Source organism: Hippoglossus stenolepis, chromosome 17 (assembly GCF_022539355.2).
Source record: "Hippoglossus stenolepis isolate QCI-W04-F060 chromosome 17, HSTE1.2, whole genome shotgun sequence".
NCBI classification, from domain to species: Eukaryota; Metazoa; Chordata; class Actinopteri; order Pleuronectiformes; family Pleuronectidae; genus Hippoglossus; species Hippoglossus stenolepis.
Genome location: NC_061499.1, coordinates 3,203,208 through 3,226,915, shown reverse-complemented (window position 1 = coordinate 3,226,915; position 23,708 = coordinate 3,203,208). Strand labels below are relative to the sequence as shown.

Here is a 23,708-nt window from a genome sequence, read left to right as displayed (position 1 = left end):
TTATTTCTTCTTTTCAATCTTCTGTGCAGACTTGGTGACCTTTCCAGAGGCGGTGAGGCTCTTATCCACAGACTTGATGATACCGACGGCCACAGTCTGCCTCATGTCTCGCACGGCAAAGCGACCTGGGAGAAAGAGATGGAGCAGAGAAGAGACAAACAGATTTCAGAATTCAGTTGATTAACCTGCTCATGACACACTGGGAATAAAAGTAGAGTTTTCCATTTTTAAGTCCACAGGCCACAAATGCAGGAATCAAAAAATAATTTTACTCACCCAGTGGGGGTATTCGGAGAAGGTCTCAACAACCAAGGGTTTTGAAGGCTCCATGAGGACAATGGCAGCATTTCCATTCTTGATAGACTTGGGGCCATCCTCAAGCTTCTTACCAGACCGACGGTCGATCTTCTCCTTAAGTTTCTTGAATTTGCAGGCGATGTGAGCTGTGTGGCAATCCAGCACTGGGCTGTAACCCTCATGGATAGATCCGGGGGGTGGTTCATGATGTTGACCTGACATTTTTAAAATTATGTGCAGTTAGAAATGGTGGCAAGAGTCAATAATCACCTACTGCAAAGTTCCTTGTTACAGTTCCTGCTGGTGGCCAACAGAGGGTGACACATGTTAGTAATCACCTCAGCTGGAATCATCCATTCAACTTTTCAGAGATACAATAAAATCACATTTTGGTGGATATCTAGCGACCTTCATTAATATATCCTAAGAGGACATTAACATTTAAACCCAATTCTTTTCAGTTTGTAATGTGTTTGATTAACTATAATAAATGTACGGTCGGTACAGTTACACCCTATGAGATAGAACATGGAGTTAATCAAATCTGTGTGTGAAAAGGGTCTTTACGTAAAAAATGTAAGTATTAGAAACAAAAGTGAATTTTTCAGACTCTTGATTTTTATTTTCAAAATAAAACGAAACCTAAAGTAAGGTTCTGTTACAGTTCCTGCAGCTGAGTCGTCTCTGGGATCAGTATGTTTATTTTTTAGTAAGTTGTGAAAAAAAGCTTTTCAAAAGATCGTCACATTTAAAAACCCAAACTCAGTCCCTCCCTTCTCTTTTTTTACTTTCATTTTGTCTTTTCCCATTTGACTAACCTGGGCGTCGAAGCTGGCAGCAGCCATAGGAGGGTCGTTCTTGCTGTCTCCAGCAACGTATCCACGACGGATCACTTTGACAGACACGTTCTTGATGTTGAAGCCAACGTTGACACCGGGGAGACAACCCTAACCCTAACCCTTACCTGTTTGAAGCAGCAACAGTCACCGAACACTTGTAATTTAAAGAAAGACAAAAGAAATGTCTTAATTTGGCAATGTTTACGATTTTTATTGTTTTATTTTCAACTTAATCACTGTCACAGTTTCTCCTAAAAGGCACATGCCTTCCTTTCCTGCGGAAACTTTTACGATGGGTATTAACCAGACTAAGCCAGTCCTTGAGCAGAGAGCTCTGCCTAAGAGAAGACGGTCCTGGGTGGCAAGGAAAGAGAAGGGATGGGGCAGCCCGCTGCTGCTGAGACGTGACATCGTGTTGGACGTCCTGTATGAGAATTCATTTCTTCTGTACCTTCTGTGCAGACTTGGTGACCTTTGCAGATGTGAGGTGCTTCTTCTCCACAGACTTGACGACGCCAACGGCCACAGTCTGCCTCATGTCTCGCACAGCAAAGCGACCTGGGAGAAAGAGATGGGAGCAGAGAAGAGACAAACAGAGGAGTCAGTGAGAGGATAAAGATGTCTTTTACACAACTGTTATAATAAACGAGCATTGAAATACAAATAAGGCGAGAAATAGATTTTAGGATCATTGTATGTCCCTCAACCAGAGAGAGACTAGGGCAGTTTATATTTCCAGAATGCTTTATGTTACAAAAGTTAAAGACTATAGGGTCTAATCAACTGTTTTCGGCACTGGAAAACCACGATAATTTTGAAAAGTTTCAATCTAGATTCTGGAAGTACCACAGCACTGAGGATGCCCAGCTGAAAGTCACTAATGACCTTTTAATTTGGCTGCATGTGCTCAGCTCTTTCACTACTGGACCCAGGTCCTGTGCAACGGGGTAGGCAAAGCAGGCAATAGCTTGAGACCCCAACAGAACCACTAATTACATTAGTCTACAGCAGTGATGATGTACAAGAGACTGCAATGACAACATGGTCTGAAATCCCTAATGAGGCCCCTGCCAAAGATTCCTAATGTTAGAGGTATTGTTGAAGATGTCTAACGTGTGTATGATGAGCCTGGGATGGTGGTGACAGTTTTAAATCAAAACAACAAGGCTCGTAAAATCATGTTTATATCATCTTAGAAATATTTCCAGTTCATTTCAGCAATTTAATTCATATTCCTTATTAAGGAGAGTTTTGTGGCATTTTTGTGTTTATTGGTGCAGCTTGAGAGTGAAAGGGGAAGAGAGAGGAGACGACAGAGGACTTTCGCCTCAGTACAAATGCAGAAATCAAGAAAAAAACATCTAATTTTAAATAAACAATGAAACAACAACTAAACAACAACACATATCATTTTACTCACCCAGTGGGGCATACTCGGAGAAGGCCTCAACGACCAAGGGTTTTGAAGGCTTCATGAGGACAATGGCAGAATCTCCAGACTTGATAAACTTGGGGTCAGCTTCGAGCTTCTTACCAGACCGACGGTCGATCTTCTCCACAAGTTCCTTGAATTTGCAGGCGATGTGAGCTGTGTGGCAATCCAGCACTGGGGTGTAACCATTTGAGATCTGTCCGGGGTGGTTCAGGACGATGACCTGAAATTTTTAAGTTTATGTGCAGTTAGAAATGGTGGCAAGAGTCAATAATCACCTTAAGCAAAGGTGAACTTTGTTACAGTTCCTGCAGCTGAGTCGTCTCTGGGATCAGTATGTTTATTTTTTAGTAAGTTCATTCATTTTCTCTTTTCCAATTTGACTCACCTGGGCTTTGAAGCTTTCAGCTTCCAGAGGTGGGTCGTTCTTGCTGTCTCCAGCAACGTATCCACGACGGATCTCCTTGACAGACACGTTCTTGATGTTGAAGCCAACGTTGTCACCGGGGAGAGCCTCGGGCAAAGCCTCGTGGTGCATCTCCACAGACTTCACCTCAGTGGTCAGGTTGGGGGGAGCGAAGGTGACGAGCATACCAGGCTTCAGGATCCCAGTCTCAACACGACCGACGGGTACAGTTCCAATACCTGAGAGAGAGCAGGAGGCAGGAGGCCATGTGTTTTTAATACACTTCAGTTTCTTACTAAATTTAAAGTCCTTGTTGATCAGGGGAAGAGTGTACTACTAATAGTAATTGCATGTTGACACTATATGCATCAAATTCCTTGTGTTGCTAAGTAATACAACTTGTGATAAAACATCTGTGATGTGCACCAAGCTGAGGCTGTAGCTGTCAGGATCTCGCTCTGACAGAGACACATGACTCTGCTCACTTGAGATTTTGTAGACGTCCTGCAGGGGCAGACGGAGAGCCTTTTCTGTGGGGCGGGAAGGTGGCAGGATGGAGTCCAGAGCTTCCAGCAGTGTGGTTCCACTGCCATTACCCTCCTTGCGCTCAACCTTCCATCCTTTGTACCAGCTCATCTACAGATGATTGTGAGAAATCAGTTCATGTTCATAATTATCGCATTAAAACAAGTTGAAAATGTCCTCTGCGTTACCGCATTAAAAAAGGGTTACCTTTTCACTAGTTTCGATCATGTTGTCTCCGTGCCACCCAGAGATGGGGACGAAAGCAACAGCGCTATCTTTGTAGCCGATTTTGTTGATGTAGATGCTAACTTCTTTTTTGATCTCCTCGAAACGGGACTGGCTGTAAGGGGGCTCGGTGTTGTCCATCTTGTTGATACCAATGATGAGCTGCTTCACACCGAGGGTGTAGGCCAGCAGGCCGTGCTCACGGGTCTGGCCGTTCTTGGAGATACCAGCCTCGAACTCACCAACACCAGCAGCAACGATCAGCACGGCACAGTCGGCCTGAACAGGGACACGTTTTATGAAGTTCTATATTTCTGTATACTGAATATTTTCAGGTTTTGCAATATCAGATTTTAAACTTTGCTTTGAGTTTCCTTTCGGGCTGGAGACTGAAAACAAATGGAAACTGAGGCCGGACATTCAATGGCTCCAACATTATATCAACTCCATTTTCAAAATGTTGTTTAAAGGTGACGTCAGAAGGAAATTAATAGAATAATATAGACAGATCTCAGAGATGATTTAAAGCAGGTACATGATTCTGCCAGATGAACATCTCCGATGTTTTCTTCAACTTAACTCTAAAAGAATAAGGTGAAAATCAAGTAACACTGGATTCTTATTTGTAATTTGATATGGAAACAAATGCATATCCAGTAAACCAATATCTTCTTGAGGTTTGATGCACAAACCTAAAAATGACAAGTCTACACATTAGAATAAAATGCGTGTCTTTACCTGAGAGGTTCCAGTGATCATGTTCTTGATGAAGTCCCTGTGTCCAGGAGCATCAATGATGGTCACACAGTACCTTGTGGTCTCAAACTTCCACAGAGAGATGTCGATGGTGATACCACGCTCACGCTCGGCCTTCAGTTTGTCCAGCACCCAGGCGTACTTGAAGGAGCCCTTGCCCATCTGTTGTGGTTAAGATCAAAGGCAAAGCACAAGGCAAACAGGGATTGTGAAGTTTAGGTGAATCAGTGAATGACGTTTGTTTAACCAAAATTATTCTTTTATTCATACTCTGCAGATCCCCGGTTAAGAAGGACATTCTAAATTAATGATATTGTGGATTCATATAGTTTATAGTTTATCACTTATAGTGGAATATCCACTGCAGGAGTCACAGTGATAAATACACTAGTAAACATTTATATATGCTTCCAAAAACGTGTCATTAAGTACAATGATATTGATGAAAACAAACCTCGGCAGCTTCCTTCTCGAACTTCTCGATGGTCCTCTTGTCGATTCCTCCGCACTTGTAGATCAAGTGTCCGGTGGAGGTGGACTTTCCAGAGTCGACATGGCCGATGACCACGATGTTGATGTGGATCTTTGCCTTTCCCATTGTTTACTGCTCATGAAAGACACGGGGAGAAGATACGATGACTTCAAAATTAAATACAGGTGAATTTAAATGGTTTCCAAAATTAGAATTTTGTTTTATGTTTTAGTATCACAACAAATAAAAACTTGATTTTAAACTCGAAAGTTAAAGAACATAAGTGGATCTAAAGTAAAATGATTCAATATACAAGCACCGATAATTTAGCAGATTATAGCTTGACCTAACATGTTTGGACCTGGAGTTCAGGGCAATTTAAATTCTTTGCATCACGCTGCTGGACCATCGCTATGAGACGCTTCATTTTAAATATACAGTACAAACATCAATTCAAAGTATTTAGACACTAGTTGAGATATTACATGGACTGAAGACTTGCAAAGTTAAATAAAGAGTAGAAAGTTGCAAAGCCTTCAATAGTCTTTAAACTCTTTGTTGTTTGTTACATGACATAGTTTTCTTTGAATGTTTTTTTATTTCATTATTCTTACTTAAATGTTTATTTGTATTTTTAAAAGTCTTAAATTAAAAGAAAAACTGGAACATGCTGTGGTCATTAGTCGTTTTAGGGAGTGGCAGCTTGCGCCATGACTCTTCTATATCTTTACATAGAAATTTGATGTTGAAAATCTCTCAATGTGTAAAATACGTTTGACAGCAGAACAATTGTGTTGTAATAAAATAAAACCTACTTTATTTCTTATTTTTTTCAGCTAACTTCATTAACTGCTTATGAGAAAGCAAAAGATCATCGTCCAAAGCCACACTTCAGAAATTTGATAGAACAATAAAATGCTGTATTTTCATGACAGATCTAAAAAAGTATACATACGTGTTTTGTCTCACCGGTTAAATGCAGGTCACAGATGTTTGTCCTCTTCTCTTAGTGTCTGAATCACCTGTTGTTTGCCTTTTTATCTCTGAACAAGTCGACGCCTCCTCACGGCCCCGTCCTCCCGTTTGTCCCTCCACTAATGTAGGGCCTCAGGGTTGAAGCTGTCTTCTTCCACCAATGGACGGTGTTCACAGAAAAATGTAGAAAACATACCGGCCTCACCTGTTGTCCCACCTGTTGATACGTCTGATTGAACAGAAATTGAGGTTGGACATTAAATGGCTTCCATTTACTGTTGACTGAAAATGTCTCTGTTGATCCTTTTCCAATGTGACAGAGAAGAAGGACATGAATAAGGTACTAGGGACAGATTTTAGACGGAGTACATTTAAAGAGGGGATGTAGCAGGTCTTTAGCCAGCGAGTTTCAACACTACCCGCCTCAAAAATATGTTAAAGACTCACCTGCCTCACATGTTGTACCTGTGTCTCTTCTGTAGGTTCGCATAGTCCACTTAAGCATTATAGGACCTTTTTGTCGCCTCCTAAAAAACCTGTTCGTACCTGTTTCACAACAGAAGGACAGTCTGAGGTTTTAACAAAGTGATTTTTTAACATTCATGTTTCAGTTCTGAATCTCTTTCCCAGATATACATAACAACAATTACTTATAGTATATTTAATAAATCATTAAACTAGACCTGGAACTTGAGAGGCAGAAGACATTTTAAGCATATATGGATGAATATAAGTATTAACACTAACATTTTACTTAAAGGACCTTCCCCCTGTAAACTGATAATCAATGGGTTCTGAAATAACTTGACAGCATTCAGAGAATTTTCCGTGGACCAAACTAAAAACTCAAAGTAAACGTTAAATTAATTATTATCTCAAAGATGTTTTTTTGTCCTTTTAGGTAGTTTGTATCTTTTGTTTGTTTAAGTGTCTGATAAGTTTGGTTTCCATTTCCCAATCACGACTCCGCAGACTCAGATGGCATAAATTAACTGAAGTCTGTGGAACAAACTGTGGGGTTGTGGCTTTACAGTCGTGGTAACAGTGAGTTCAAATGTCTCAGTGAAGAATCTCTTGTTTCTTCAATGGCCCTAAAGCCACACTAGGTGTAAGTCAATGTGAAAAAAATCTTGTAGAACTGGTTAAAAAAGGCTTTCGGCCATTCAGATGTAGACACACGTGTCAAATTAAGACACAAAATGCTGCCGCGCTGCATTTTAGTTTTAACTGGGCCGACCGAAGACTTCTGAGTAACTCGCTTTCACTCGTCATGCTTCTCCTGTGCCAGGTGGAGCTGTTACTGACAGCAAATACTGACGCTTATATGTCACATGAGAAACACATATTACATCTTTTCCTCATTTCCTTCATCATGTTTAAAAGATCATCACGTTCGCCTGGTTTTGACTTTAAGTTCCTTTTCTCTTTTAAAGTAAATTAAAAGAGAACCTGACTTTTTAATAACTCACCTGAATTCAAAAGTTTACTCGCTCAGTGTCCGTTCTAAACCTGCCTAATTGGAATGTTCCGTTCCCTTGTTGTGTGTTGATGCTACTTCAGAATTATTCCTTGTCATTAGTGAGTTCTCCTCAAACAGTTTTGCAATATGCTGTCACTTTTTAATTTGTAAGGTTGCAGGTTGAAGTTTGACAACTTTGTGTTCATCCTACCGGGTTTATCTGCCTGAAGGTGTCGAGTCCGATTTGTTGAAATCCCAAAAATCTAATTATCTAAATAATCTGGCTGCGATTTTGACCTGAGGTTTGACCCAGTTGTTGCCCACCGCTGTAATTATCCAAAAACGTAGCAGAAGACATGTTCAACTTGGTCCACAGAGTGAAGGTCGACGGGTTTAAGGTATTTTCATTAATCTTCTGTATCTTTACATAGAAATTTGATATCGGCAGCGATATTATTGTTTAAAATCTTTAAATGAGTGCTTGATCAAGTTTGATAGAATAATTTGAATGACACCTGGCTGACACCACAGGAGCAGTATGGAGGCGTGTTTTGTTTTCTGTTCTTTTATTACATTTGAAGAAGAGGTCACCAGTTACTTTTGTGGAGTCAGAGACTTCAACCAACCCTCCATCGGTATCGTGGTGAGTAGATGATGAGGGAATTTTCATTTTTGGGTGAACTATCTGTTTAAAGTGTTCTTTCTTCCCTGTTAAATGCAGGTAACAGATGTTTGCAGAAAAGCATTTGAGGGTGACGCCTCCTCCTGACCTCCTCCTCCAGGATGTTTGTCTCTCAACTTATTTGACGTCTAAAGGGTTTCTATGAAGAGCTGTGTTCTTCCACTACTGGGTAGTTGGTGTTTGTCTTGTGAAATGCAGTCAAACATATTGTATGCATAGGTGACAGGAAAATGTAAACTAACCTGCCTCACTTGTTGTACCACCCGAGGATTTGTCTTCAACACGTTGATAATTATGGTGAAAAAACGACTGAGGAACAGAAATTGAGGTTGGACACTGAATGGATTCAATTTTACTTCAACTTTACTTCCACTTTTCACAATGTTATTTTTAGCCGTGTTCAGACATGTCAGGATGCTCTCTGCCTGGGATGCAGAAGAGATTTGTTTGCAAGTGTCATCATAAGAACTAAATAATTATATAAATATCATCATCAGAGCTAAATACTTATATAAATAAAAATGTATCACCACAACAACTTAATACAAATATAAATATAATCAAAACAAGTAAATACAAATATAAATATGAAAAATCATTTCAATCCCCCAGTTGTGAACTGGTCACATACATCATTTCTCCACTTACATAAGGTTTTCTCCACGTAACCAGACTAATAACCAAAGTTATTAGTAATGATCCTATTGAATGAAATGTATTTTGTTTTTTTCTACAGAAGCACTTTTCTGTTTTCATTGCCCGGAACCATCGAGCCGTCCCCGCCGTGTTTCCCCTGAGCCCATTTGCGGCGAACGCAGCGCTATAAATACGTGTCGCCGGAAACGTCACGTCCTCTTCTAGTGATCTAACATGGCGGTGAGTAGCGTCGCACAGCGAACGACGGCCATCGAACGTGAAGTCACTGTAGAAATCCGCCATCATCGGCGCTGCTGCGTCTTTCTAACCGATCTCGTGCGTTCAGATGATTAGACGCAAACAACGAGCACCGAACTTAACGTGTATCTCAGCTGTAAATGCGACAGAATGGCGTTGAGAGCAGAACACCGAGGGATGCTAACATGCTAGCCTCCGGGAAGCAGCGCTCCCCCGTGTCTGGGGCCAGTTCGTGTCCATGTGCGTGCGATTTCTGCTCCGTGTCGCACTCCGGTCGAAGTTCGACCGTTTTCTTTAAATTAGCTTTTGATCGTTTGGCGGGTTAGATGTCTGTTTCCGGTCACATCTTGCTAGTTGTAATGCTAATGCTAACAGCAGAACTATGTACAGACATGTCCGGCCGGCATGTGACATGCTGCGGAGAAGATCCGTGTTAGGATCCGCTGATCCGGAGCGAATAGACTGTCACTGTCAAACTAGCGATGATGTCCTCCTGGTTCCTAGTTTATCTATGTGGTGTCCTCCATGTTCCCAGTGTCTCTGTGTGGTGTCCTCCATGTTCCCAGTGTGTCTGTGTGGTGTCCTCCATGTTCCCAGTGTGTCTGTGTGGTGTCCTCCATGTTCCCAGTGTCTCTGGTGTTCTCCTGGTTCCTAGTTTCTCTGTGGTGTCCTCCTGGTTCCCAGTGTCTCTGTGGTGTTCTCCTGGTTCCCAGTGTCTCTGTGGTGTTCTCCATGTTCCCAGTGTCTCTGTGGTGTTCTCCATGTTCCCAGTGTCTCTGTGTGGTGTTCTCCATGTTCCCAGTGTCTCTGTGTGGTGTTCTCCATGTTCCCAGTGTCTCTGTGTGGTGTTCTCCATGTTCCCAGTGTCTCTGTGTGGTGTCCTCCTGGTTCCCAGTGTCTCTGTGTGGTGTTCTCCATGTTCCCAGTGTCTCTGTGTGGTGGTCTCCAGGTGTGTGAGGTTCTTAATGTCTCTTGTTTCTCCCTGTTCTCCAGGACCAGGGTGAGAAGAAGGAGAACCCCATGCGGGAGCTTCGCATCCGTAAACTCTGTCTGAACATCTGCGTGGGTGAGAGCGGAGACAGACTCACCCGAGCTGCCAAAGTGCTGGAGCAGCTGACGGGACAGACGCCGGTCTTCTCTAAGGGTGGGTGCTCACCCTGATGTTTTTGATCATGTGTGTAAGTTGTGTTCCTCAATGTGCCGGATGAACGTCTTGTGGTTTGGGGGGGAAACGGTGCGACTAGATGGCCGGCGGGAGGATGAAGTGCATCTGCAGCTTGTGGTTTTGTGGCCTGACGTTTTCTGTCCTCCGCCCCCGCAGCTCGCTACACTGTGAGATCCTTCGGTATCCGCAGGAATGAAAAGATTGCTGTCCACTGCACCGTCCGTGGAGCCAAAGCAGAGGAGATCCTGGAGAAGGGACTCAAGGTGAGTCATGCCCCCCCCCCCCTATAGTCGAAGAGGGAAAGATGAGGAACTAATTATACCTATTTTGTAAAAGCATCTGCAGAAAAACCTCTTGCTGTGTTGTGCATGTGTGAAAGACAGTATTGTTGCTGTAAATCCGTTCTCTTCTTCTGCCCCCCCCCCACTCCAGGTGCGTGAGTACGAGTTGAGAAAGAACAACTTCTCCGACACCGGGAACTTCGGCTTTGGCATCCAGGAGCACATCGATCTGGGCATCAAGTACGACCCCAGCATCGGTATCTACGGACTGGACTTCTACGTGGTGAGTGGCACACAAGGATCCTGAATGTTAGCGGCTCTGTGGTGGAGTTGTTGTACGTGAAAGACTTAACTTTAAGATGTGAACAAGTAATGGCTTAAATTAAAGCAACAGAATACTTCAAACATATTCCTCACTTGACCTTTCTGGCTTAAAATAAATGATGAATGACTTTTATGGTTGTTAAATTAAAGATATCGTGGCTTTAAGGGAATTTGAGATGCAGGCAAACAAGTCATTGAGATCGATTAGTGAAACACCTGAATTACCTTTTTTAAAAGCCATTTATTTATCAGCATTCACATTCATGGTAATTTCCCAATTTATACTTTTCTCAATTTCCCTTGAGGACAAATGTACTAAATGTAATTCCATTAGGCTTCACACCAACTCATATTTACATGGGGTTTTTTTTCTCCATTTAAATGACCTAAATTTGAGAAAATAAGCTTAATTGAATAATAATCTTTTCTTTTAAAAGAAATTGGACGAAGACATAAAAACAGGAAATGCTTTCAATGCAATTACCACTTTAAAGAAGTTAATGCAAGAGACAATGGATGAAATAAAGCAATAAAACAGTTTTAAAAGGAGACACTGAGGTAGATGTCTGATTGACAGCGACACTGTTTTCAGTCTCCCTCTGGGAACCGAGGGCAGCAGCCGAAGTGGTGACATTTAAAAAGGTTAAATGTTCAGTTGATTCTTTGTTTCTGAGCGTCTCCGTCCTCTCGCTGCTCTCAGGTTCTGGGCAGACCCGGCTTCAGCATCGCCGACAAGAAGCGGAAAACAGGCCGCATCGGTTTCAGGCACCGCATCCGCAAAGAGGAGGCCATGCGCTGGTTCCAGCAGAAAGTGAGTGCAAGCATTTCAAATGTGTTGTTTCAGAGAGGAAAAGGTTGAATTGGTTCCAGATGTTCAGTAGAAACGCCAGCACCTGAAGCTGCAGTTATGTTCACCACCTGTAACGTCTCTGTGATGCTCTCACTTATCCATGAGTCTACGAAACTAACACTAATGTGAATAAAAGGTTTCCTGGAATTATGATAACAAACGGTGATGTTGGATATTGTCACTTGTCGACCTGAACATCAAACCTCAGCCTCTAACCTGCTCCTCTTTCTCTTTCAGTACGACGGCATCATCCTCCCCGGGAAGTAAAGGGCCGCCTTTTCATCTTGTTTATAACAAAGTAATAAAAAGGACAAAATAGACACGTTGGTCTTGTGTTGTTACTCCAAGGTTTTTCACTAGTTTAGTTAAATTCATAAGTGAAGAAGACTTTGAAGAAATATAACCCGAGTTTAAGATTTAAATAGGAGCTGAAATGCTGACGTTCGATCAAGTTTGGGGCAAAACGCTGAATCTTTACAATAATTTCACAATAAAAGCATGAACAGTTGCTGTCTCATAGCTGCTTTTCTCATCGTTAAGAACCAGAAATTGGGCAAACGTTAGAATTTTTAAATCTAAAAGCAGCTCCCCTTCAACCCTCAAGGACAAGGGTCCAGTCATGTGGATATCGCAGGTCAAAGTTCATGAGAACCACTTGCCCGAAAATGAATCCCCATGTGTGGCTGCAGGGGGCGCTGTTCCTCATAAAACTGGCAGTGTTTCTTTTAAGAAAACATTTATATCGTAGTAGTGTCATGTTGCCTGTTCACAAACTTCCTGTGCTTCATGCACCACGAACTGAGGATGTTCACCAGCATCTCTTACCTCGGCTAGAAAATCCTCCTGAGCAAAGTCTGCAAAGCTCCACCTGTGCCTTTTTACTAAGAGCTGGAAAAACACCTGAACTTTCTCATTAGCCGGCGACAAACAAAACCCTGAACTTGAATAAATCAGGTTTCTGTTCCCTGGTTGACATTTGAAAGCGGAGCAGGTTCAAGTCTCATTCTGTGCTCGGACTACATTTCCCAGCAGCACCATCTGTCTCGATGAATCAAAAGGCAGAGAACGATTGGGTGTTTTGATTGGATTGGCTTTATTCAGTGAAACTCCACAGAAACCGACACAGAGGGACTGAGCCAATCAGATGAGCCTCATTGATGATCAGTAGTTAGCAGTCACTCTATTTGCTCCACAGCTCCACCTGCTGGAGTCTCTCTGGTTCTTCAGCTGGAAGCGTTGTCTTAGTTTCAGTAAAAATTCTTCAGGAGGCAAATGTTTTTATGCACAAACACAGATGAATTCACACTTATTTCCTCTATTTGTACATTTTTCTTCCACTTTTCAGATTTTTATGCCGTTTTTCAAAATTATATTTTAAATTTTGTTGGTTTCATTGAGAAGCTAAAATTTGGGATGAAGCGAAACACTTTTTAATCCTCACTTGTGTTGTCCTAATTAATCTCATTTATAAAACGTTTCTTTTTTAAGTACTACAGCTAATTTTTTTGTATTTTTGTCAGTCAAGTTTCACTACTTCTGACAGACGTGCGTTAAATAAATAAAAGGTTTGTTCACTGCTGCTTTTCTCGTGAGAAATATTTAAAGTTTGCTAAAGAGAGAATCTTTATTGTTGTTGGCTCATTTGCTGTTGCACCCACACACTCCTGTCATTCACCCGGTTCACTGTCACACTCACAGTCGCACCTCACACACACACTTAGTTACATCTTTGTACACAAACCGCCGGTGGATTCAGAGTTTCGATGTTTGTTCGACCCAAACCCGCTCAAACAAAAACAGCCACAGTTCCCATCCTCCTCCTCCTCCTCCATCCATCACCTGCTCCACCCTGCATTTCATCCCTCATCCACCTCTCTCCCTCGTCTGGTTCCCTTCACAGTGAAAACCTCCTGAGATCATGAAGCTCTCTTTTCTGTCTGGCAGCTCTGATGCAGCAGCGTTTCATGGCTCTGCTCAGATGTGGTGATTTTAACTTTGCTGCCGAACAGAAATCATGAAAATCACTATTGTAGGAAGGATTCAGGATTAATTCTATTAACATTATTCTAAACCAAAAACTGACTGTACAACACATTTTTACTTTTACAGATGAAAAGTTGAATTTAAAGGAAATGAAACAAACTCTTCGTTCAGTTTAGACTCAAACCTTTTGCTTTTACTTCTTCACTTGGTCCAGTGGGACCAGTGGTGTATTCTGGCTCATGTTAGCAAACTTTATTTAGATATTTTCTGTATTGCAAAACTTTGTCACAACGTCAAGGAAGTGTCTGGAAAATAGTCAAATCTTTTTCGTGTTTTCTAAATAAGAGATTTTTTTCCTTATAGGCCTGAACAGAAAAAAGAGCAGACATGATCCAGATTAGAGCTGAAACTGAATAATCAGTTCTCATTAATCAATTCTTTCATTGTTTTTGAGGAAAACACTGAAAAGCTTCATTGTTCTCTGGTTAAAGCTGGAATATAATTTTCCTCTGTTCATTTTAAACTGATTGTCTTTGGACATTTATTATTCTATTATTCTTGGTTAACAATTAACCGGCTAATGAAAAATAGAACTTTTAACCCAGACTGTGAATAATCATTGGTTGCAGCTCTAATCCAGATGTTCTCCTGAGGTTGAACCCCCCCCCCCCACCTCTCTCCTGGAGTCTCTCTGGTTCCATGTCTCTATGCAGTGATGCTCTGTGATGGGGCCACGCTGCTCTCTCTGCTGCGGTACTTCGCGGCCTGCTGCTGCTCCTCGTTGGCCGGGGTGTTGCGGTGCTGCTGGCGGCGCGGTGCGTGGCGCGGCGGCAGGGTCAGGGTGCAGCAGGACACTCCCACCGTGGCCTCGGGCAGATCCTCGGCCATGGACCAGCTGTCAGTGGCCGGGTCGTACTTCTGGACGGCGGCCTTGTAGCGCTTCTCCGCCTCGTTCCAGCCTCCCAGCAGGTACAGCTTGTCGGCCAGTGGGGACAGGCCGGCGGTGCTCACCCCGAGTAGGAGAGGGGCGGCCCGGCCCCACGCTCCACTCTCCGGAGAGAAGACCTCCACGGAGACCACATCCACCCTCTCTCCACCAGGTCCCAGCTGGCTGCCTCCCACCACGTACACCTTCCCTCCCAGGGTGGCGGAGCAGTGCCAGCCACGTGGAGTCTCCAGGGAGGCCTTCTCGGTCCAGGTATCGGTCTCCATGTTGTAGCAGGCCACAGAGCGGGAGTAGGCGCAGTTGATGTACCCACCAGTCACCAGGATGTCCCCGGACAGCAGGGTGGCACTGGAGTGGCAGCAGCGGGGCACCTCCATGGGTGCACGCATCTGCCAGGTGTTGGAGGAGGGCAGGTAGCTCTCAGTGGTGGCCAGCAGACCCTCCACGTTGCGGCCTCCGATGGCGAAGAGGCGGCCGCCGCTGGCAGCCAGGGAGAAGTGGGTACGGCGCTGACGCATGCTGGCCAGGTGGAGCCAGGTGTTGAAGCGAGGGTCGTATCTGATGGAGGCAAAGAGAAGAGTGGAGTTTAGAGCAGGATGAGGACAACACAAGCACCGGAGCTCCAGACACCCGGGGGGTTTAGGAGATGATGTGAAGTAGGAGCCACAGCTCAGTTCTCGAGCTCGTCTCCTGGGGAGTCATCTCCCCAGGACCTTGATTTTGGATAAAGCTCATAACTAAGAGCTGGTTCCTACTTGGACCAGCTCGTAGTTATGATGCTCTGGGTTCTTTCTTCTAGACCAGTAAAGTGTTGGAGTCGAACCAGTTTTTGTGGTTGAGAGCCAGTTCTTTGGCTGGTTCATGATTAGGAACCAGCTCCAAACTGACCCTTTCCTCGGTGCTATGGGCTCCAGCAGCTCACTTTTGCCCTGAGGCCCCACAACAAGGGTTAGATTAAGGGTCAAGCAAAATCGAAAAAATCCACAACCTGGTTGTTGTTATTGTTAATGATTCATGCTTCGTGTCCTTCAGTCGAACCTGCTGAGCGTGCTGACGGCGTGTTTGGCCTGGTTTCTGGCGTCATTCTGGTCCTCTCCTCCGGCCACGTACAGGAAACCGTCCATCACAGCCACACACTGGTTGAAGCTCTTCGCCGGCAGCTGAGTGAGGTGACGCCAGGAGGCTCCTCCCTCACGAGGGTCCCTCCACAGCACCTGGACACCGGGGTCAAAGGTCACTGGGGGATTTTCTTATAAGAATACATAGACTTGTGACACCAATTCGACACCCACCTCCCGGCTGAGGGCCCTCTCGGTGAGCGATGGACGGCCTCCGATGGTGAGCAGAGTCTGCTGACCGACTCGGACCTGCGTGCGTCGGGACTGCAGGGTGTTCTGCTGGTAGGGCAGCAGGTGGTAGTTCATGGCGTCCACCAACAGGCGGTGACACTGAGGGTCCAGCATCATGCGGGGCACCGGCTGGATCTGACTCACCAGCTCGCTGGCCGGGATCGTCTCCAGACGAACGTGACCCAGGAGCTCGGCGGCGTGAGTCTGACGAGAGGCGTCGAAGTCGAGCCACTTCATGGCGAGCTGGAGAGAAACGTGTTCAGAGAGAGAGAGAGAGAGTGTCTCGTGTGTTAGGGTATACACATCATATATAAACATCATTATGTTATATATCAGATGTTTAAAAATGTTATGTCAGTGAATAATTTTGTTCGATAGAGAATTAGTTTGGTTAAATTAGGAAACATAAATTCTTAAATGTGCACAAATAGCTAAATACTAGGAAAACGAATCAAATGAAAAGTTGGTGACAAAGATTTATAGCTTCAAGTCTCATTCCTGTTTCTTATTCTGATATTTTTTCAAAGTGAAGCCAAAGCACCTCAATCGCCACCTGGTGGCTGGCAGCAGTATAGGTCATAAACCCTGCCTCCTCCATGTTGGTGAATGGGTCTTGGATCATAGAACACATTAAATACATTTTTCTCAAAGATGGTTTTACGTATTTTAGGCATTTTAGGTATTTAACAGAGTTAACGTTGCCTTTAAGTTTGTTTTTAATTAGGTTAAATTGAGTATACATTTAAATAAAACCTGACCAAATGAAGCGTTACAATAGATCAGTTTATAAAAAGAGCCTCCACTTCTTCTCCGTCCCTCAGCTGTCTGTCTATTTGGGTCCACCCTGCAGTCCTATATTAATATGCACAGCTCTCCTCTTGCAGACAGTGAGAGTTATACTTGGTCTCTGCTCACAGTCGACCTGCAGGGGACGGCCTTCGAGTCGTGGCTCTGTGTTTGGCTCTGAACAGCTGGTCTGGGGTCTGTTTTAAGGGCCTGATGAAAATAGCCGAAGGGTCGACGATGAAGATCTGATATTTCTCAGTTTGGACACAAGAAGTGAAGTGTTTGTATCATTCATGTCGAAAAACCTTTGAGCTGAGGAGTTTGAGTTTAGTTTGTGATACCAGCTTCAACGGCAGCTATGATTTATCCTGATGGATGCACAAGCTGTAATTCATTAGGAAATGTTCGTGTATCCTATTTTAGCCCAAATGTTCTGTTAGAGATTTCAACCGTTGACCTTTACAGACAAAGTGTGACCTCTGACCTGGAAGGCCATGACCTCCGAGGGCAGCACCAGCAAGTCGTCCTGCAGGAAGGCGGAGATCTGCTCCACGGTCAGCTGGGTGAACAGCGGCGTCTCTGAAAACTGCACAAAGTTATCCAGGACGAAGCGGCGGGCGGCGTCGCACACGGGCATCAGACTGTAGGCGGCGGCGATGTTCCAGATGTAGACGCAGGTCTGGACGTTGAGCTCGGCCAGCAGGAAGTCCATGCACATCTTGAGGAGCTGTGGGATCTGGAGGGTGGCGGCGGCGGAGACGGTGCAGCCGATGGTGTAGAGGGACATGTGGACGCGACCCAGATAGGCGAAGGTGATGACGTTGGCCAGGCCTGCAGACGGAGAGCGACCACAGACTGAACAACTGAAGCCAAACCTTCACCTCTCACCCGGTTTCAGGGAGAAACAAAACTTCTGTGGCCAAAAGAATTAAATTCTTACAACTGATTGTTCCTCAAAATCCCATTTAAACATGGAGACACCAGCTCTGGCCAAGATTAACACCTTAAAGTTTGGGTGAACCAATTATTAGTTTCTTCACTAAAACCCTCTCACGGGTGGACACAGTGTGAATTGATGTCGTACCCAGAGGTGAGAGCGACGGCAGCTCCAGGCGCTTCATGCCGGGATCTTTGGCCAGAATCTCTCTGAAGTACTGACTCACGGACGAGATGACGAGTTTGTGGACATCGAAGGCCTTTGTCTTACAGGCCAACTCCAGGTCAGTCAGGAACCTGAGGCAGGAAAAGTACGTTGTGAAGTAAAAACATTGAACCTGTCACCGTGCAGCTGGACATCACATCAGAACTTACTTCTCCTGCCGCATCTTGCTGAGCTCCTCCAGCACAGCGTTGCCGTGCAGGGGTCGTGTCAGCTCGCTGCCCAGGCCCAGGCCCCTCTCTCCGGGCTTGATGACGGGCAGCGGCAGCGGCAGGTTGAGGCTGTTCAGCTGAGCGATGTCCAGCGCCGCCATCTGCTCGATCTTCTTCACGCCGCTCTCCATCACCACCACTCCATCGCCCAGGCACTCCACCTTCAGCTGGTTTGTGGTGGTCTCCATCACCTGAGAGATGGCTTCCATGGCGGGCTTCTTCTGACGAGGGGCCTTCTTCTTGGGGGCCATCGTTTGAGTTTTAGTCTGAATTAACTTAAGTCAATGTTTGACTATAAATTAATCGACTGAGTTGACAGACAGAGACTCTGGTTCACTCCTATAACAGAGACGGCTGTTGTCTGGATGTTGTAGCTACGTGTTGTCTTCTTCTTCCTCGGAGCAGAAGAAACACTCTGATGGACAAACTGGTAGAATTGGTTTGTTTGAGATTTCGTTGGTGGTTTCACTTCAACACAGCACACAGCACCTGGAGGAGAGAGAAAGACAAACACTTTATTTTCTATTTAAAAACAAAGACACAACGTATTCTGTGGAAGAGAATTGTGTGTTCTAAAACAACCCAATTGCTTATAATGAGAAACACACTAAGACATTTTACTCGAAGAAACATTATTTACATGTTTTTAGTGGATTTTGAGAAACTTAAAAAAGTTTTATAATGTCTTTTTTATGTCTTTATATTTAAGATTATGAAAGAGAAATCTGTTCAGAGCAAATGTTTCTCTCTTGATAAACACTGACAGATGCACATTACTGAGTTAATCCCACACAACACAACAAAACACATCGATGGATCACTGATGAACTGTGTGTCTGTCGGGGTGAGTGACAGGTGTGTGTGTCCTTCGAGAAGCCGTCCTGAAATGATGCTGAGCTCAGGGTCGGGGTTTGTGGTTTAAATTCCCTCCCAGCATTCATCGCTGTGGATTCACCCACAGAGCAACTGGGGAATCTTGTTCACGCTCGCAATGAGCCGAGCTCTGCAAACCAGAGCAGCACGGAGCAGAGGAGCGACGGCAGCAGAGCGGGGATCACATGTGCAGAGGGTGACCCAGGTCTGGGGTAAACAAAGGGGGGAAGCGCCAGTGCACGGAGTTTCCTGGATTTAAGGAAATGGATGTAAATGGTGTATTTCTCATTTTTATTCTAGAAAGCTTTTAAAGGCACTTAGGAAACAAACACAACGTAATTTGTCTCCTACTGTGTTTTGTCTGAATGACAATGAAATGAATCTTAAATCTTGTTTTCTGGGTTCGGTTGTGGATCTGTTGTCGTAGTGGTTGGATTCACATCAGGTCCAAACCAAAACTTGAAAATACGAAAGGTTCTTGTGCATATGAACATTTACAAGACTGTGAGCTTGTTTTCCTTTTCTATTATGTGCAACTTGTCTGCAGATAATCCAGAACTGTGGAAATCAAATAAACCTTTTGAGATTACTACCGAAGTGGTTTCATCAATCAAACTCATTTACAACAAGTTTTCCCCGTCACGTGAATTTTTATTTAATTTTGGTTCAACAAGAAAGAAAAAAAGAAACCCTATGATTTAAACACCTGCTGGTTCTGTTCAAATCAACTTGCTCCTGTTGAAGCCTTTGATTTATAAATCAGGTTGTGTTGCAGTTTGAGTGGGAAACCTTTTCTCTGAGCTCAGTGACAGTGACCTCACCCCCTCATCCGCAGAACATGGCCCTTTTTTAAATAGCTCCTATTGGCTGGCTGGCCACCAGGCTCCACACATGGACAGGACACACGATCGTTCAGGACGAAGCAGCAGCTGCTGTGGGTGTCGTATGAAGAGGGGGGGCGGGCACTGGCTGCTGAGGATGTGGCAATCCCCTTTAAAACAGCAACGTGCAGCAGCCTGGACGCTGTGATACCTCGATACGTCACATGATCCAGAGACATGGAGCAAAACACTGCACACAGGTTGGGATTGGTCAGAGAGCCTCAGTGATACGATCACACACACACACACACACACACACACACACACACACACACACACACACACACACAGAGCCAGAGGTGGTCAATTCAGTGATGGGGCAGGATGGTGATAAAAATGTGTTTGACTAAATCTTGTTTTTACATGTGAGCAGTTTAATAATAAACACGGGATCCATTAATTGATAATAGAAATTGTATATATTCTCAACTTTTTCTCAACAGTATAACAGACACTCTGCACTTTTCTTTCTGTCTTAGTTTTCATTTTGTCGATTTACACAAAATCCAGTCATTTCTATTGTTAATCTCAAATGATAAGTTGTGATCCTCTGTTTTAATGTGATCCCGTGTTTTGTATTCGCTAGTTGTGAATTTTATGAATGAAATCTTAATCTGTAAAGTAAATAGTATCGTTAGCTCTCAGATAAATGCAGTAAAAACAAGGGACAATATTCCCCTTTAAGTTTAAAGTAGAATAAAACGCTACATGAGTAAAGTAAGTTGATTAAATGCACAGAGAAACTTTACACTTGTGAAAATATCGTGTGTGAAAAGTGAGATCAGAGCTTCGGTGACGTTTCAGAAGTTAGAAGCCGGTGATTCGCTGGCACTGAAATAATGTTCACTGTGCCGGGGTCAGTCAGAAATATCTGGGACCAAGGTTAATGCAGAGAGCAGCTGCTCCGTCATCCACCAAACTGGGAACCAGACCTCACCCTCACCCACCCCCACTACCACCATCATCATCATCATTGAGAAATAAACTGTAACCAACAACACCACCTTCTCTAAAAACAACTCAGTCTTATTGGTGTCCTGAAAAAGCTCATTAAATCATCTTAAAGCGTTCGTTCATTTTACAGGAATTTGAAAGAACCACATAATTTGTTTTTAATTACAGGTAAAATAGAGACGTGAAGTATATGAAGAGTAATGTTTCTAGATTTCTCAAAGATATTTTACATTTATCTATTTTACTTCACATATAGTGAATATGCATAAATAGTATGTGTAAATATCTGTATTTCTTTTCTTATACGTGTATTTTTTGCCTCCAGTCGAAGTTATTAAGTGATTAACTGATCTAACTAAGTAGCTTGACTACATTATAAAGAACTTGTAAAGGTTTATTTCTACACTATCCTCTGTTATCCTCTCCTGTTTCAAACACTCCACAATCATGCCGCTCTCCAAGAAACTCAGTGGTACTGACGCACCTGAAGAACATCACAGCTCCCCTGCAGCTCAGTGGATGAATCGGTCAACGTGGGACCAGACTACTTCCTGCAACACCTCGACTGTGCAGGTACCTATGCAACGATTCTGTTGGTGGATCATCCCAGACAACCTCCATCTCCAAACTCGTCCAGCCCACAGTTCCCACCTCTAACCGGCCTCATCCCAGACGATGGTGGTGGAGCAGCTGGAACCTTTTTCTCTGGATACAACAACATGGACCTTTTGGAGGAACCATCACCGCTCAGGATGTTCAACCTGCCTCAGGAGCTGCTGAGCCACTTCTACAAGTCTCTCCTCCACAAATCCATCACTACCTGCTCTGGCTTGAACACAGCAAGTTATGAGAAACGATGATTGGTGCTGAAACAGATCTGCAGACCCTGAATCACACTCTGAACTTGTTCCAACTCCTGTTCTGTGTGGATGCTTCAGAGCAGCAGACGCCAAAACAGCCAGATACAAGTTTCCTTCCACTCCGATCACTGATGAATCCGTCACATCAGAAACAACCACTGTGCAACGATCCTGTAAAATCATCCACGTATAACTCCCACTCTGCAAGAACATTATGGTCTCTGTTCATGACTTCCTGTCTGGAATGAAACCTGTATATTATGTGCATATCTCTGTATTTTATATATTATATTTACATTTTATTTCATTCAATTGATCTAATCTCATCTTAACTTATCTTTGTTATTAAATATAAACACAACCATAATGTACATACTGTAAAAAGATGTGTATCCGCACTGGACATAACCACCTCCTGTTGTAGATAAAGTAACTTATTACACCACCAATCTTAATATTTTCTTCAATGCTTCCTTCACCCTTGAATGAAATCAATGTGAAATAAAAAATCCTCGTGTGCACACACATTGAATGTAATAGATTACTCTGAAATCTACGAATATAACAATCCAGCCGGACAGAAATAGCGTTTTGACCCAGATGGTCGATCACGTGTTCTGCAGATGAATCAGCTTCACCTCACTCCTTCTGGATTTCTCTGGACTGATTGACTTTATTTACATCTTTAACTTTCTCTGACTGCAACACAGTCACCTCCTCTTTTGTTTTTACCTTCACTAACTTTATGTTTAGAATCGTGTCACAGTGATGAAACTGTTGTTACTACGCAGTCGACACATCGCTCCGATTTGTGTCCTGAAATTCTCAAAGTTTCACCAACAACAGTTAACGACAGTTGTTTTCATGCAGCGAGACCTTGTGGCTGCAGAGAAGCAAGCACAACACATTCTCGAACTTACAAATGAAAAACTGATGCCATGTCGACTGTTGTCCCCTGTGTCCAGGCTTCATGCTAAAATAAGCTAATCCCCTCCTGGCTCAAGGGTTCAACAACAAACAGACATGAGAATGTTGTCACTCTTCTTGTCTGACTCTGTGGAACCATTCCCATCAGACCTGCCTTTGATTGTCACCTTTGTACGTTGTAATGGTGACGTTTTTCACGAACTGTTTTCTTTCCTCACGTCCAGAGAAACAATATTTATAATTGTACGTCTTATAGTCGTGCTCTTTTAGCTCCATGTTTGGTCTCCTCCGACGTCTGAAACAAATATCTTCGTCTTTAACGACTAAATCCTTCACTATTTTCACCAGCAAGTCACTAATTGTGTCTCGTCTAATGTCTGTTTGTTGTCAAGGAAGTGTAGAGTTGGTTTAAAACCCTTTTTCACCTAGAACAGCTGCATGTGGCATCTGGACATGTTGGTCAGAGTAAACCAGGCCACAGGATTTCTGATTCTTTGCACCTATGTGTGTATATATTTTGTAGATGCACACACACACACAACACCACTCTGATCCCTGCACAGCACCTCTTATCTCAAGAGTGTATTTATAGGCGCTGACCCACACAACATGTATGTGTGTGCGTGGGTGTGTGGGTGTGTGTGTATTTCACTTTAAAGACTCCCTCAGCCATACAGTGATATCCTGACAGCAGCTGCCAACTGCTTCACATTCTTTCCATTCAACCATAAATAAATATTACTGTAAATTACTACTTTACATGATGATGCCACGAGACATGTGCTTCTTTATTTGCAGTTTCTCAATAAAAACTGGGACATTTAAGGGATTTTAAAAGGAAATAAAAGAGCAAACAAACAGAGTTTTAAGTTGCACTTATACCACAATAAGTTAATGCTTTAAAGTGAAATGTATTTTACCTGTTTCTCCTCCCTGGTTCTTGCTCTTCTTCTTGTCTGATGCTTTCTCGACTTCTCTCTTTGGTTTCTGTTCTACCTTCTTTCTTTTTCTTTGCAGTTGTTCTTTCACTGGTTCCTCTTTGCCTCGTCCCTCCGTCCTCTGTCGGAGTGCTGTGTGTGTGTGTGTGTGTATGTGTGTGTAGGTGTGAGTCAGAATCACAGGGGAAGAAATCAGGGTCCCAACCAAAGCTGTGACGTGAGATTACACCCCCCCCGCCTCCCTCCCATAAAGCTCCA

General features: G+C 43.6%; 3 protein-coding genes and 1 pseudogene across 3 annotated transcripts; 1 reads left to right on the top strand and 3 right to left on the bottom strand.

Annotated features, from left to right (window-relative positions):
* On the bottom strand, positions 1-1,547 carry LOC124855035 (annotated as a pseudogene).
* On the bottom strand, positions 1,387-5,078 carry LOC118124618 (elongation factor 1-alpha). Its single transcript, XM_047344192.1, has 7 exons — positions 4,935-5,078; positions 4,463-4,642; positions 3,707-4,003; positions 3,460-3,610; positions 2,957-3,213; positions 2,557-2,791; positions 1,387-1,694 (listed from the first exon to the last, which is right to left on the bottom strand). Exons 1-7 carry the CDS (start codon positions 5,076-5,078, stop codon positions 1,573-1,575), a joined length of 1,386 nt encoding a protein of 461 aa, XP_047200148.1. The 3' UTR covers positions 1,387-1,572.
* Positions 5,079-8,844: 3,766 nt separating this feature from the next.
* rpl11 (ribosomal protein L11) lies at positions 8,845-11,902 on the top strand. The gene is made up of 6 exons (XM_035182712.1): positions 8,845-8,944; positions 9,956-10,106; positions 10,284-10,390; positions 10,560-10,691; positions 11,433-11,543; positions 11,820-11,902. The coding sequence occupies exons 1-6, from the start codon at positions 8,939-8,941 to the stop codon at positions 11,847-11,849; spliced, it is 537 nt and encodes a 178-aa protein (XP_035038603.1). The 5' UTR covers positions 8,845-8,938; the 3' UTR covers positions 11,850-11,902.
* A 754-nt stretch (positions 11,903-12,656) lies between these two features.
* Positions 12,657-23,661, bottom strand: klhl43 (kelch-like family member 43). The gene is made up of 7 exons (XM_035182596.2): positions 23,433-23,661; positions 17,958-18,506; positions 17,731-17,879; positions 17,131-17,477; positions 15,804-16,103; positions 15,550-15,725; positions 12,657-15,069 (listed from the first exon to the last, which is right to left on the bottom strand). Exons 2-7 carry the CDS (start codon positions 18,266-18,268, stop codon positions 14,271-14,273), a joined length of 2,082 nt encoding a protein of 693 aa, XP_035038487.1. The 5' UTR covers positions 18,269-18,506; positions 23,433-23,661; the 3' UTR covers positions 12,657-14,270.
* Between the last annotated feature and the right edge of the window lie 47 nt (positions 23,662-23,708).

Excerpts from the sequence above, each read along its gene's own strand:
- LOC118124618 (XM_047344192.1), bottom strand. The coding sequence starts at position 5,078 with ATGGGAAAGGCAAAGATCCACATCAACATCGTGGTCATCGGCCATGTC. Across the intron at positions 3,214-3,459 it reads GGACGTCTACAAAATCTCAA|GTATTGGAACTGTACCCGTC; the intron begins GTGAGCAGAGTC and ends GCTCTCTCTCAG. Across the intron at positions 1,695-2,556 it reads CTCCGAGTATGCCCCACTGG|GTCGCTTTGCTGTGCGAGAC; the intron begins GTGAGTAAAATG and ends TCTTTCTCCCAG.
- rpl11 (XM_035182712.1), top strand. Across the intron at positions 10,107-10,283 it reads GACGCCGGTCTTCTCTAAGG|CTCGCTACACTGTGAGATCC; the intron begins GTGGGTGCTCAC and ends CCGCCCCCGCAG. Across the intron at positions 10,391-10,559 it reads TCCTGGAGAAGGGACTCAAG|GTGCGTGAGTACGAGTTGAG; the intron begins GTGAGTCATGCC and ends CCCCCACTCCAG.
- klhl43 (XM_035182596.2), bottom strand. The coding sequence starts at position 18,268 with ATGGCCCCCAAGAAGAAGGCCCCTCGTCAGAAGAAGCCCGCCATGGAA. Across the intron at positions 16,104-17,130 it reads CGGAGGTCATGGCCTTCCAG|CTCGCCATGAAGTGGCTCGA; the intron begins GTCAGAGGTCAC and ends GTTTCTCTCCAG. Across the intron at positions 15,726-15,803 it reads AGAGGGCCCTCAGCCGGGAG|GTGCTGTGGAGGGACCCTCG; the intron begins GTGGGTGTCGAA and ends CCCGGTGTCCAG.